Here is a 13649-nt window from a genome sequence, read left to right as displayed (position 1 = left end):
CTATGGCGTGGGGCTCAGCGCTTCCATATGTTCAAGCAAATTCCTTACCTGCCAATATCTACAGTTCTTTTCTTTTTTTTTTTTTTTTTTAATTTTTTTTCAACGTTTTTTATTTATTTTTGGGACAGAGAGAGACAGAGCATGAACGGGCGAGGGGCAGAGAGAGAGGGAGACACAGAATCGGAAACAGGCTCCAGGCTCTGAGCCATCAGCCCAGAGCCCGACGCGGGGCTCGAACTCCCGGACCGCGAGATCGTGACCTGGCTGAAGTCGGACGCTCAACCGACTGCGCCACCCAGGCGCCCCTACAGTTCTTTTCTTAAAGACTGTCTTGGAAACTGCAAAAGGCTATTCTGCTCATGCCCAAGGCAGGCTTGTAGCGGCTGGAAATGAACCCTGTTACCTTCGTCCCCACAGGGCCAGCCACCCTCAGCCAATGAGTGGCAGAAGTTGACATTTAAATACTCCAGCTTCTCCTTTGGATGGTGATAACTCTGAGGTGTGTTTTATTCCAGGTGCTTAGTCAGTTGCCTGTAATGGTAGCTGGCTTGACAACACAATCTGTCTTCTGTCTTCTTTCTTTCTCTTTGACTCATGGTTCTTGAATCTCCCAATAAATCAATTAGACTCAGATCCTCTCTCAGTTTTTGCTTCTGGGGTCTATAATCTAAGACTATTGAGCATCTCATTGTTGGTGTATCCAACTGGGCATTCCTGAAATAAACCATGTTTTTCTATGTGATATATTATATATTGATGATAGGGCGCCTTGACTGACTTTGGCTCAGGTCATGATCTCACTGTTCTTGAGTGTAAGCCCCGCGTCGGGCTCTGTGCTGACAGCTCAGAGCCTGGAGCCTGCTTCAGATTCTGTGCCTCCCTCTCTCTCTCTGTCCCTCCCCTGCACTCTGTCTCTCTCAAAAATAAATAAATATTAAAACAAACTAAATATATATATGTGTGTGTGTGTGTGTGTATATATATATATATATATATATATATATATATGGATTTGTTTTGTTATTCTGTGGTTGATTTTTGTGCCTATATTCATGAGTTAGATTACCTGTAATTTTCCTTTTTTCCACCGTTACTGTGAGGTTTTTTAGCAAGGTAATGCTAGTCTCATAAGGGGAACCAGAGAACAAGCTACACTTTTCTACTCACTTGAGGTTTTTGTGAAAAACTGGAATTATACTTCCTTGGATGTTTAAAGGCATACTTGAAGCTACCACAACCCTATGTTTCTTAGAGTTTATCTTTCATCCTGTAGAGTGTACATGTATTATTAAGGTCTCCATGGCATTATTTTTTCCTGATCTCCAGATCTTATCAACATAATGCCATCAACATAATAGATCAATAGGATTTCTGAGGGGCTGGTGAGGAGGAAAACTAAATTGTGGCTCAGACCTGGAGAGTCCATGTAATTTTGAGGCAAGATGGCAAAGGGGTACTTTCATCTCTGCTAGGTGATGAAAGTATCCTTTTATTTATTTTAGTTGCACTAAAGCAGAAAATTACCAAATTATTAACTGCAGAACAGGTGCTAAGGGTTCTGCTGCTTTGCTCCAGTAAGTACCCATGTTTGAACCAGCAGCTACAATGCACTCATCACCTAAATATGCTTGTGATAGCCTCGACTCAAGACTCAGCTGTCTTTTGTGCTACCAGAGAAAGAGGTAAATGGTTTATCCATGACTTTAATAGTGTCACTTTTTTTCTGTTATTGTTTCTTATTGACTATTTTGGTGAAGAGGAGAAATTCCAGGGTCCTTCAAAAACATGTCTATTAGCTAACTGGGCAGGGAAGTGATGTGGAGTTTTTCTTCTATTGCTCTGATTAGACATTTCAACTGTGTTTTTTGGAGCTGGGGAAGTGACTGCAGGTGGGTAGAGTGGTCTCTATAGCCAATAAGAGATAAGGATAAATATTCTGTGAACTGCCTGCCTCCCTCATTTTCCACTAGACGTGTCAGGGATCCCAGGACACAGTATTAGTCCTGAGTCACTGTCCAGTAACACCCCACGTCTGAATATTTCTCTTTCTTCAATGCACACTTACTCTCCAAACGTCTCAGGTCCTTTAGGGGATGCTGAAAATAATGTTCTCAGAATTCACATGAAGTATTATTGTTGAGACCCGTGATCCATTTCACGAATCTGACTCTGGCAATGAGTTTGAATGAGGAGTGAGACTTTGGTATGGTGGCTCAAAACTCTGTTTCCAAGAAAAGGTGATCACACAAATCAAGTGCATCTTTAAGACGGCCGCTTTTCTATCTCCTTCTTTCAAAACATTCTGATTACCTCTTTGGGTTTGCTGCTTGTTACCTGACTTTCTTCTTGTGGTTAAATGCCATATTCTAATGTCTTCCACCATTTCTCAGGTATCTGAGGACAGCCATGGAAATAGACTTCAAACATGCTGGCATGCTATCTCTCCAATGTAGCTCTCAAAGCTTTGTCCTCTGGAGGACCTTAGCAATTATAACTTGGGGTTAGGGATGTCTCAAATACAGGAAGGGGTTCAGATGATAATAAGCCGGAAAAAGAGAAAGACACAAACCCAAAAGAGAACAAAAAGACCAGAGACATGCACAATAACCCTATTAATCCCTTACCCCCTCATATGAGTCATGTCACTTTAGTACAGGAGAGACAATGCATTTTTTCCCTGGGGTCATTGCTGACTTCCTGGTTTTTAAAGACATAGGAGTTTAGAACTCAATTAGATTACTGCTCTTTGTATTATATACTGCCATTTAGATATGCTTGTCCTTTGTATTACATTTTGGATTAAAATGTGATTTCTTTCATATTTTTGGGTTGTAAAATCAATCTAATGTTGTGTGACAAGTGTTAACAAAAAAGAAAGAAACAGAACAAAATAGAAAATGTTAGAGTGTGTTTCACTTCAGGCACACAATAAGGGTAAATATTATTTTGTGAAACTTTTGTTTCTTTTCATATACAGTAAAATACAACAAAATATTCAATGACTCTTTAGATTGAAAACAATTTCAAAGTTCATATGGTAGACAGTTTATCTTATGCCTATTTATTTTTAGCATCATATTTGATTCTTTTCTTGGAGCATATAGGAGGTAAGTAAGCCTAGCTTTAAGAAGAGTAGATGAATGTGATTTTTCTGAGTCATGCCTACCTCAGAATGATTTTTGTTTATTTCTTTAATCACGGAAATATAACAACTAAGTAAAAATTATTTTGTCACAGTATTTCCCCCACTTTCCTCTGTAATCCATTTTCTTCTGGGATTTGTATTGTGGAGGACTCTATGATCTTATTTTTTTATTTTTTGATCATTTTTTTTTTCTGTGCACTTGCAGAATTTTCCCCTCCCTCTACCTTTTTAATTACTATGTTACACCAAGTGTCTAGGAGTCAGCCTGTCTGCACTTTGAGTTCATATAATTCATGTTTTTACTTCAAATCATATTTGTAATTATTATAACCAGTTCAGTACTACACCAGAAGCAGTCCTGATTATCTCCCCAATTTTTTCTTTCCCTCCTCAAAGTTATCAAATTGTAAATTAGCATTAAAATGTAGTTACCTTCCTTTATGCCTACTCTACCCCGGAGCCCCCAGACAAAAGTATAACTTGACTATTTGAGAGATTCAATTTTGTTCCCAAAGGAGTCTTGCTTACAAGCTAAAGTATATACAATAAGTCCAGATGTAGCCTGTGTCTGGATCTCAGAATAATAGCTCACCTTGGAATTTTCACAAACTGTTCTATTCCTCTGTCCTTGCTTAGTTCCTCTGGCTCTCCCTTGCCTGATCTTATCTCCTGCCAACCTCCCCTCACTAACTACACCCTTGTGTGTTTCTAGTGCAAGAGCCAGCCTAGATCGATTTCCCCTGAGGGAAGTTTCCTTTCCCTGAAAGCTTCTCCCAGATCCTTGCCTGAGGGACTTCTTGTCTTTCAAGCTTAAATATTGCCTCCTCTGAGCAGCCTGCCCTGGTTACTTCCATTCACACTCCTTTATATCATCCTACTGGGTTTTCTTCTTAGAATTTATCACTAGCTTATATTCCCTTGTTTCTGGTTGTTTCCTGTCTGTCTCTCCCTATATACAGGAAAGGCCTTTACCCGTTCCATAGGTGAAACCATAAGGTCTGTAACACTTCCTAAATGATAGACTGTACCCTAATTAATGGGCAGTTCTAAAATTAAAATGATTTGGGCTTCATATTTGAAATTATGTGCAAGTCTATTTTGTAGCTGTGTAGTCTTAACTGCAAGATGAAATTATCAGTTTATGAATGACCTCAGATTACATTCACCTCTAGCAATTACTTTTTCTTACAGGAACTACTACTAAGTTATATTTAATATTTTGTTTTTTATATAAGATCAAAACCAAGACTGTTTATTTGAATAGTATTTGTGTATATCTCGTAAAATTGTATTTTAAGTTGTTAGCTTTGGCTCTAAAACAAAAACGAAAACAAAACACACATCATCTTATATCTGTTATTCCATGCAGTATATGATAAATTTAAAGGAAATTTTTTTTCTGGATTTAAAAATAAATGTTTTCTTATATACATATGAATATCTGTGTACAAATACACACACACACACACACACACACACACACACCCACTATTTCCCTAAACATGTCTTGCTTCCAAGGACTTGAAGGCAAATTAGTTTAAAATAATAATCAGGTCCTTTTAGGTGCTCAGAAATGTCTAAGCATTCTTCTGTGGGACCGGCAAACCATAATCAAATCACTTTCAGAAACAGTGAATGCAAGGGACCTCAGCCATAAAACAAATACACACATATCACTTCACACCTGTCAGAATGGCTGAAATCTACAACACAAGAAACAACAGGTGTTGGTGAGGATTCAGAAAAAGGGGAACCCTCTTACACTGTTGGTGGGAATGCAAACTGGTGCAGCCACTGTGGAAAACGGTATGGGGGTTCCTCGATACATTAAAAATAGAACTACCCACAGACTCAGCAACTGAATTACCAGGTATTTACTCAAAGAATACAAAAAGACTAATTCAAAGGGATACATGCACCCTCATTTTATAGCAACATTATCTATAATAGCCAAACTATGGAAAGATCCCAAATGTCCATTGGCTGATGAATGGATAAAGAAGAAATGGTATATATATATATATATATATATATATATATATATACACACACACACATATACACACACACACACACACACAATGGAACTTACTCAGCCATCAAAAAGAATGAAATCTTGCCATTTGCAATGACATGGATGGAGTTAGAGTGTATCATGCTACGTAAATAAGTCTGTCAGAGAAGGACAAATACCATATGATTTCACTCATATGTGGAATTTGAGAAACAAAACCAATGAGCAAAGGGAGAAAGAGAGAGAGAGAGAGGGAGAGAAGCAAACTAAGAATCAACTCTTAACTATGGAGAACACGCTGATGGGTACCAGAGGGGAGGTGTGGAGGGATGGGGGAAATAGGTAATGGGGATTAACGGGTGCACTTGTTGTGATGAGTACAGGGTGACTTATGGAAGTGTTGAATCACTTAATTCTATACCTGAAACTAATATTTCACTGTATGTTAACTAACTGGAATTTTAAAGAAAGCTTCAAAGAAAACCAAATACACGTATGCAAAAATACGCATAAAATTTTAGTGGATCCATAGACTCTACCCAGTTAGCTTGTTTACTAACTCAGAATAAGATCTCCTGCTTTAGATGATTTTTATTACCTTATTTTATCCTCAAGTGTTGGCATTTGTATTGTTTCATTTGTAAGCAATGTGTAAGTCTTTAAGAAAGAACGAAAGAATCTGATTTGAATTCAAGTAAGCAATTTCAAATTTTTATGACTTTCTCTTCTAAAGAACGTTGCATAACCTTAGAAGTCAAGGTTGAGAAAGTCATATAACTTATTTTTCAATCTTTATTTCTAGAATCATGGTTACCTATGAGGAATAGTCCCAGAGCAATACAAGGTGAAAACCACTAGAGATACTCTTTAATTTTTAAAGGCTTCTGTTCCAATATTTAAGGTTACACATTAACTTTTCGAGTTTGGAGATACAGTGTATCATGTTCTTTCTCACAGACACGGGTGAGCCAGACTCTTGGTAATGCACTGACAGAGAAGACTTGATTATTTTGGACACTGACACAATGAATCTAGTGAGAATTCTTCCCAAGCCAGCATATATCCTTTATTACGAGCGAGCATGGTAAACATCATTGATAACAGATACACATCTGTCTTGCTTTAGAGTTGACCAATCTCATGACCTGAACTTTGGGTAAAAAAATTACATGGTGGATTTTCCCAGCCTGACTGAATTAGAATCAGTATGCTAAATTACGCTTGAATGTATGTGATCTTTAGAGGCCAGATAGACTCAATTAATATTTACCTTACCATTAATTTATGCATTTGAAGTATTAAATTTTGAAAGAAAATAAATTTCTAGGTTAATAAAATAGCGCAATCAAATCCTTTATTTATTTTTCTCATTAGACTGAAATCATAAACCAAATGGACAAGAAAAATGTCAATAAAAGTTTTAGCCTGAAACATTATTTCTCAAAGGTAATGTTAAGATAATATGAAAATATGCGCATTGCTTGTAATTGAAGTGCAGGAAAATCAATGCATTTACCTTTGAAAAGCAGAGGTATTCATTGCCTTCAAGCTTCAGTTTAGGACCTCAGCCTGCCAGCTACTGGTCCTACAGAGATGATCTTCTGGTTTTGTTATGAAAGGGAATGGAAGAATCTCTCTGGAAGGAAAACTTAGGTCATTTCTATCTCAACCTGTACGTATTCCATAGTGTATATGGAGCACATTAGTAGTTTTGCCTATCATTCTTTGCCAGCGTAGAAAACAGTTTCCAAATGAAATAATCTGAATTATCATAAAGCCAAAAAATAAGAAAGAAATATTTAAAATTGTAATTCACTTAACCAGTGAAAACTTGAACACATTATCTTCTTTCGTTGGAGACTCGCAGTCATCTTTTGCATATTATATTTAGCCAACAACCAAATTTTAATTTTTAATTAGGAGGCATTAAAATATAATTAGCAGCAAATAACAGAATGACAAATCTACAAAAATTCATAAAGGTCAAAGGAAGCAGCATTTTTAGCCACAGCAAGAAGTGTTCTTCCATGAATTTAGGGAATCATGGTGACCACTTCACCTTCTCCACATTCACCTCCAAGGCAAATTTTCTAGAAGCAACATTGCTTTTTGAAAACAATAATGATGATAATCATGTGGGGATAGCTGTCAAAACCAGAAAGTGTACATTCTTCAGAGTCAAGAGACCCTCAAACCTCAATAAACACCATATATAAAGGAACATAGCAAATTTCAACACAGCATACACACAACAAAAGTAATTCATTTATCAGAGACCAATACAATTTTGAATATGCATTTTCCAGAAGGAAGCAGAGGGCAACAGAGACCACCTGCAGCTGTCAGACCTGTGGAAGTGAAACAATGCATTACAAAATTCACACCAATATATGAATCATAAGTGAAAAACAAATGTGTTATCTAAAAAAAGTTGGTTGGTGACCCAACATATAGATCTCTATATGTATATATTTATATATATAATGATAAAAATCAGCTTGCATGAGGGTCATAGTCTACCTACTTTGAAGTTATATCACACATACTAGAAGCAATTTACAGAATTTTCAAGTTTGCATATACAGGAATTGCAAAATGAATTAAAATACATTGAAATATAGAACACTCAAAATGTATTTATATAAACCTCCCAGGATTGACAGGGATTGGCCGTAATCAGCACTTGCCACCATTGAACAAAAACTATAATCAAGAAGAAGGAGAAAAAAAAAATCCAAGGGAAAAAAAAGAAAATTAAAAAAAAATCCTTCTTTTATCATGTCTTATTTAAAATAACGTTCTCCTTGTTGACACGCAGTGTTGATGATTTTGTTGTTGCCCCAAGATGGGGATTTCGTTTGATGATAGCTTATGTTCTGTAGCTTTTTGATTTCTGTTTCCTTCCTGCAGATAATGTGTCTTTTAGTAGGAAATCAGTGGTATCCATAGGAAATATTTACTATATCGATGACGTTCGGGCCAACCCCTGAGCAGTCAGCGAGATGATGCTTTAAGCAGCCGAAAGAAGAGAAAAAACGAAAACAAAAAATAGATCTTGCTATTAGAAAATGTCCTATCACTTCACACTAATTTTCTTGAAATAAAAGATCAGTGATTTGCCCAAGAAAATGTTATGAACAAAGCGTGTGATAGCCTCTTCGTTTATGCTTCCGGAAGCAGGCGCTCCTTGGGTAGGTAATTAGAGAACAGTGGGTGCAGAATGGTGCTTGGAGTTTAGGGTCAACTTTGCTGTCCGCTCCGTAGATTTTACAGGCGATTTGCTCTTTGCTTTAAGAAGAGAAAGTGATATTGGAAAAAAGTCAGCACTTTAGATTAAAGCAAAGCACCCTTCACAAAGCCACAAACAAGAAGCAGGACAGAAAGTCCATGGCTTGTAGCTATCATCCTTGCACCTGCGGAAGAAGTTATAAGATATTCGCTCATCTTGAAGATTTCCAATGCTCCTTATTAGGCTGTTTTAAACACATACATATATATATTTAATTAGCTCGCCAGCTTGGCTCTGGTGCTCATGAATGTCTTGGCATGCACTGCAAATAACAACACATACAAAGTATTTCAGTCCCAGGAAGTTGGTCTTGTTTGTTTTGTCTGTTTTCAAACAATGCCATCCCATGGTTGGGAACACTGAGAGGAACAGATCCAAATACTCTTCCCTCAAGGAATTCTTTACGGATCATTCCCTATAGTCATTCCGTTATCCCTCTATTGGTACCGAAAACACACGTAACCTGTTTTACTACCGCATAAGCACAAAACCACAGGAGTATACCCAACACTGAGAGCAACAGGCGTCTCGTGGGTGGGGAGAATTGTGTTCTGGGGTGGGTGCGTTAGGGGCATTTTGTTCTAGAGAAAGATCTTTCTTAATTGTTTATCTTGGAGATCTGAGGAAAAGTTAGTGCTATCAAGAGTTGGAAATTTTTGAAAGAGCTTGGGGAAAATGTAAGAGGGAGAACTACATTGCATTTATGTATTTTATTCTTCATGCATTTTATACAGTAAGCTTCTAGCTAATTATGTATGAAATACCTTTATTTGTAAGAAGACAAAAATGTGATGAGGCTCAAAGTATTTTCTTTCGTTATTTTTTTTGTTTTTTTTTTTGGTTTTTGTTTTTTTCTGTCTTTCTTTTTTTTTCTTTTTTCTTTCTTTCTTTCTTTTTTTTTTTTTTTAATTGGAGAAAGGTTGAAACTGTTCGAAAGGATAAGGGTAGGGAAATTCACTCTTTGGAACATTTCTGCTAACGCGTGTTCAGGTCCACATTGGCAATGATAAACATTGAGGCAGAAACACATGCTCACATTTAGTAGGCCAAAATTACCATTTTTTGGTTAGGTCACTACCATTGATCGTCTTGTTTGGTAAGTGAGCCATATATTTAACACAGTATCTCCACACAGAAACCTAGTGCCTGAAGACCCCGAGGTTAATGGTGAGTCTCCGGAGAGTGCCTTTACTCAGGCTGGGTAAGAAGGTTCAAAAATGCAAAAGTGATAGCGTAGGTCATGTGCAGCTCATGCAAGGAAAATATAGTCAATCTATGTAGAACCGTTAGCATCAGAGCTTTCCAAAATTAAATATATATTCTTGTTAGCTTTTGAAGAGAAATTCTTTGACATGGACTCATTTAATCAAAAAAAAAAAAAAAAGGAAAGAAAAAAAGAAAGAAAAGAAATGATTACATGACTCCTTTAGTAATAGCTAACTGCTTTTGATGTGACACAAAGTATGTCGGGTATTGAATAAAGGTTTAAACAATGCTAAGAGCAGTAAAACAACTCACTCTTCAGAGAAGGTACTGTGTGAAGTAATAGTTTCCTTTTCAACATGGTCACTGCAAATTGGTTCACACTTGCTCAACCTGTGTGTGTACCATGTTGCCCCTTTCTCAAATAATCAACCCTTCAGAGGAGATGTCTAAGCCCACCATTCCCCAAAAGATATGAAGGGAACAGCTACTGCATTTTGACCCAACACTTCCAACCATACTCTGTCCAGCATGTGCAAGTTAAAACAAGATTGACACAAGTAGTATAATTAGAAAGAAACTCAACTGCAGACCGTAGAGTATGTTAAGGCTACTAAATTTCTGAACTGCCCTCACACAGGCAATGTGCCATTGTAACATGGTATTGTTTTTGCATTTGTTTGTTTTTCAGCTCGTAATCATTCATCTGCTCTAGGTACATGCATTTCCTAGCATATTTCTATTAAATGAAATGTATTGCTGTCAGGCCAATTGTAAAACGTCCCTCCTTCCCCCTGTACGTTAGATTTGACAGCAATTTTATCATCAAATCACTGATCGTTTTTCTCTTCTTTCTGTTTTACGTCTTGAATGAAGAGATATGTGCTCCTTTATCTTTGTAATCCCAAAGATTTAGTAAAATACAAGACTCTTAAATGCTGTCATTTGTCCTGTGTAGTTTTAACAAATAATCGTCATAGTCCTTTCCATTCGGATGTACACTATTCTGAGTACTACATTATTACCAAACATGTTATGCTCTTTTCTAGAGTGTTAATTTTATTATTATTATTATTATTATTATTATTATTTTGCAAAAAGAAAACTTTGGCCGCTCATCACGCTTTATTCTTATCTTCACCGATAGAAACATCTCACTTTTGTGAGACTATGACGATTATTGGGAGGTTAATTAATTATTAATTAATTATTATTGAGGTTTCTTCTGCCTTATGCCCAGAAGCAGGTTAACTTGCTATTTCCTCATAGGACCATGAATTCAAGCCACTCTTCCCCTCAAAAACCCTGCATCCACTTTGTGTGTCCGCACCAGCTAGCTGTTATCTCCCGCCCTCTGAACTTCACAGTGTATTGGCTTTGCCTCTCCAATGGCCTTAACATGGCTTACATTGACCCCTGAAAGAAGAATTCATTATATTCATATCTTATCTCACGGATTACATTGCAAGCTCATTAAAGGCAAGGGGCAAAACTTTAGCAATTTTTTTACGACTCTCAATGTCTAAAACAATGCCTGGAGAATTTTAAAACTTTTGTGCCCAACACAAAATACGCTGTAAAGAAGAGAGATACCATTATCTCAATTGTGTGAAGAAAATGCACAAGAGAACATGCCCGGATGAAGAGCAGGCTAATAGAACTTAAAGATTTCTCTATGACTCAGAATGCCATTTCGTAATGTCCTTCACTTCTATTTAATAATGACGACTTCCGTTTGGTTTTATGCTTAAGATTTCCATGGTGCTCTCTCAGGTGTAATTCCCCACGCCTTTGTAAGACAGGCAAGACATTTTCTCCATTTTTGCAAATGGAAAAGTCTAAGAAATCTTCTTAGATGTCTAAGGAGTGCAAGAAACTAGCTTCCAATTCTCAGCTTTTTTTAGACCTCATGCAATACCCATTGTCGCATCACCTTCCCTGAGATGTCGACAAGCAGGCATTTCTCAAGAGGCTGACTGTGACAAACGAGTCTGGCTGAGGAGAAATAGGAAAAAAGAAAAAAAAAAAAAGAAAAGGCTTCAAATATTTTGTCTTAACCGTAATTATTATTTCAGAGAAGAACAAAAAATTCCTTCCATTGCTTTTAAAAAAACAAAACGACCTGAAAAACTACCAATCAGGGCACGGCAGTGAGACCTTGGCATTGTCCGCAGTCCCGTGCAGATGGTGCCCAGTTCTCCCGCATGGTGGAAACCACTGTTGGGTTCAGCTCAGTCCTGCATCTTCCTGCCTCATTTAACTCACTACAACTTTCCAGACGGCAAAGTGTGCCCTGCCCCTCTGAGGTGTCTGCCAGATGGAAGAACTTAGCTCCCTATTAGCACCTTCCTTTTTAAACTAGTCCATCTGTACTGCCATCTCTTTCCGGCACCCACGGTCAGGAGGCTGGAAGGCACTGGGCATATTTAACAACGTGGCATCACTCTTCTCGTTCACATCAATTCCCAAAATGACTACCGTGCATCGGACCTCGACGATGTGTCAGGGAATTTGCATACCTTGTCTTAGTTCGCCCTCTAGACAGTTCTGTATAGTAGACAAACAGGTCAAGAACATGCAACTCAGCGACCTGGAATAACTCACCCTAAGTTACATGGACGATAGGTGGTAAAGTACAGAAATGGAAGGAACAGGGAGGCAAGTCAGATCAGCTTGGAAGGACACAAGTCAGTGGGTTAAGCGTCCTGCCCAGAAGCAGGTCTGACTCTGGATTTTGGGTCAGGTGGTCTGTGGGATCAAGCCCCAAGTGAGTGTCTGTGGTGACAGCGCGGAGCCTACATGGGATTCTTTCTCTGTCCCTCCACTGTGCACACGCATGCATGCATTCTCTCTCTTTCTGACTCTCTCTCTAAATATATAAATGTTAAAAACAACCAACCAACAAACAAAAGGATTGGGCACCTGGGTGGCTCAATCAACTTCAGTTCAGGTCATGATCTCACGGTTCATGGGTTCGAGCCCTGCATCGGGCTCTGTGCTGACACCTGGGAGCCTGGAGCCTGCCTCAGATTCTGTGTCTCCCTTGCTCCCTGCCCCTCCCCCACTCATGCTCGCGCGCGCGCGCTCTCTCTCTCTCTCTCTCTCTCTCTCTCAAAGATAAAATAAAACATTAAAAAAATTTGTAAAAAGGACATCCTTTTTTTCTGAAACTCCCTAAGGCAAACAGCCTTGCTCCATGGTCTCCACATCTGTTACATCAAGATGTGAAGCTATTATTTGTATATACACTAATCTTTTCAGAGAAAATGCACTGGCCAGTAACATACTTCAGAGCAAAAAAAAAAAAAAAAAAAAAAAAAAAGTTTGATCTAAAGTTTCTTTCCCAACTCTAAATTGATAAATATTGGATATTAAAACATCATCAGGCTTTTAGTTTTCCCAAAAGTAAAGTTTGTTTTGCTCTGTATAGTGTACCAACTGTCCAATGACATAATATTTTAACCTTTTCGTTTTATAGACTTTTACAGCTTAAAGGTTCATCCAGATTAACTTAAACATTTGAGTAAAAGGTGACTCCACCATCATTCTTCCATGCCTTCCTCTTTCTAAGAACTTCTTTCTTCCATGAGTGTCTCTGTGGCTCAGTTAGTTAAGTGTTCCACTTCGGCTCAGGTCATGATCTTGCGGTCCGTGAGTTCGAGCCCCGCATCAGGCTCTGTGCTCACAGCTCAGAACCTGGAGCCTGTTTCAGATTCTATGTCTCCCTCTCTCTCTTCCCCTCCCCACCGCTCGCACTCTGTCTCTCTCTCTCAAAAATAAGCATTTAAAAACATTTAAGGAACTTCTTTTTTCCAAGTTGTTTAATTCAGATTGATAGCCTAGGGCTAAAAAAGTTAACTTGTCTACCAGGAAAAAGCATTAGAAGAGGCTATGGGTATTGAATTCAAAGAACCAGGTGGAGCGTTTAGACAACTGTCTAGACACTTTATCCCATCGCAGTTTTACCAGCTCTTCAAATATCCACTTTTCCTTGGCCG

General features: G+C 38.0%; 1 protein-coding gene across 4 annotated transcripts in view; it reads right to left on the bottom strand.

The window, feature by feature from the left end:
• Positions 1-6203: 6203 nt before the first annotated feature.
• VSTM2A (V-set and transmembrane domain containing 2A) overlaps positions 6204-13649 on the bottom strand; it is a 28543-nt gene continuing 21097 nt past the window's right edge. For 2 of the 4 annotated variants that reach the window (XM_011280292.3, XM_019825254.2), the window contains exon 6: positions 6204-8447. In XM_011280292.3, the coding sequence (XP_011278594.1) occupies positions 8359-8447 (89 nt within the window). In that variant the 3' untranslated portion in view covers positions 6204-8358. The other 2 variants (XM_011280293.3, XM_011280294.3) reach the window with 2 other exon arrangements.

This window comes from Felis catus, chromosome A2 (genome assembly GCF_018350175.1).
Source record: "Felis catus isolate Fca126 chromosome A2, F.catus_Fca126_mat1.0, whole genome shotgun sequence".
Lineage (NCBI taxonomy): Eukaryota > Metazoa > Chordata > Mammalia > Carnivora > Felidae > Felis > Felis catus.
Note: the sequence above shows the minus strand (reverse complement) of the source record. Positions and strands in the feature narration are given on the sequence as shown.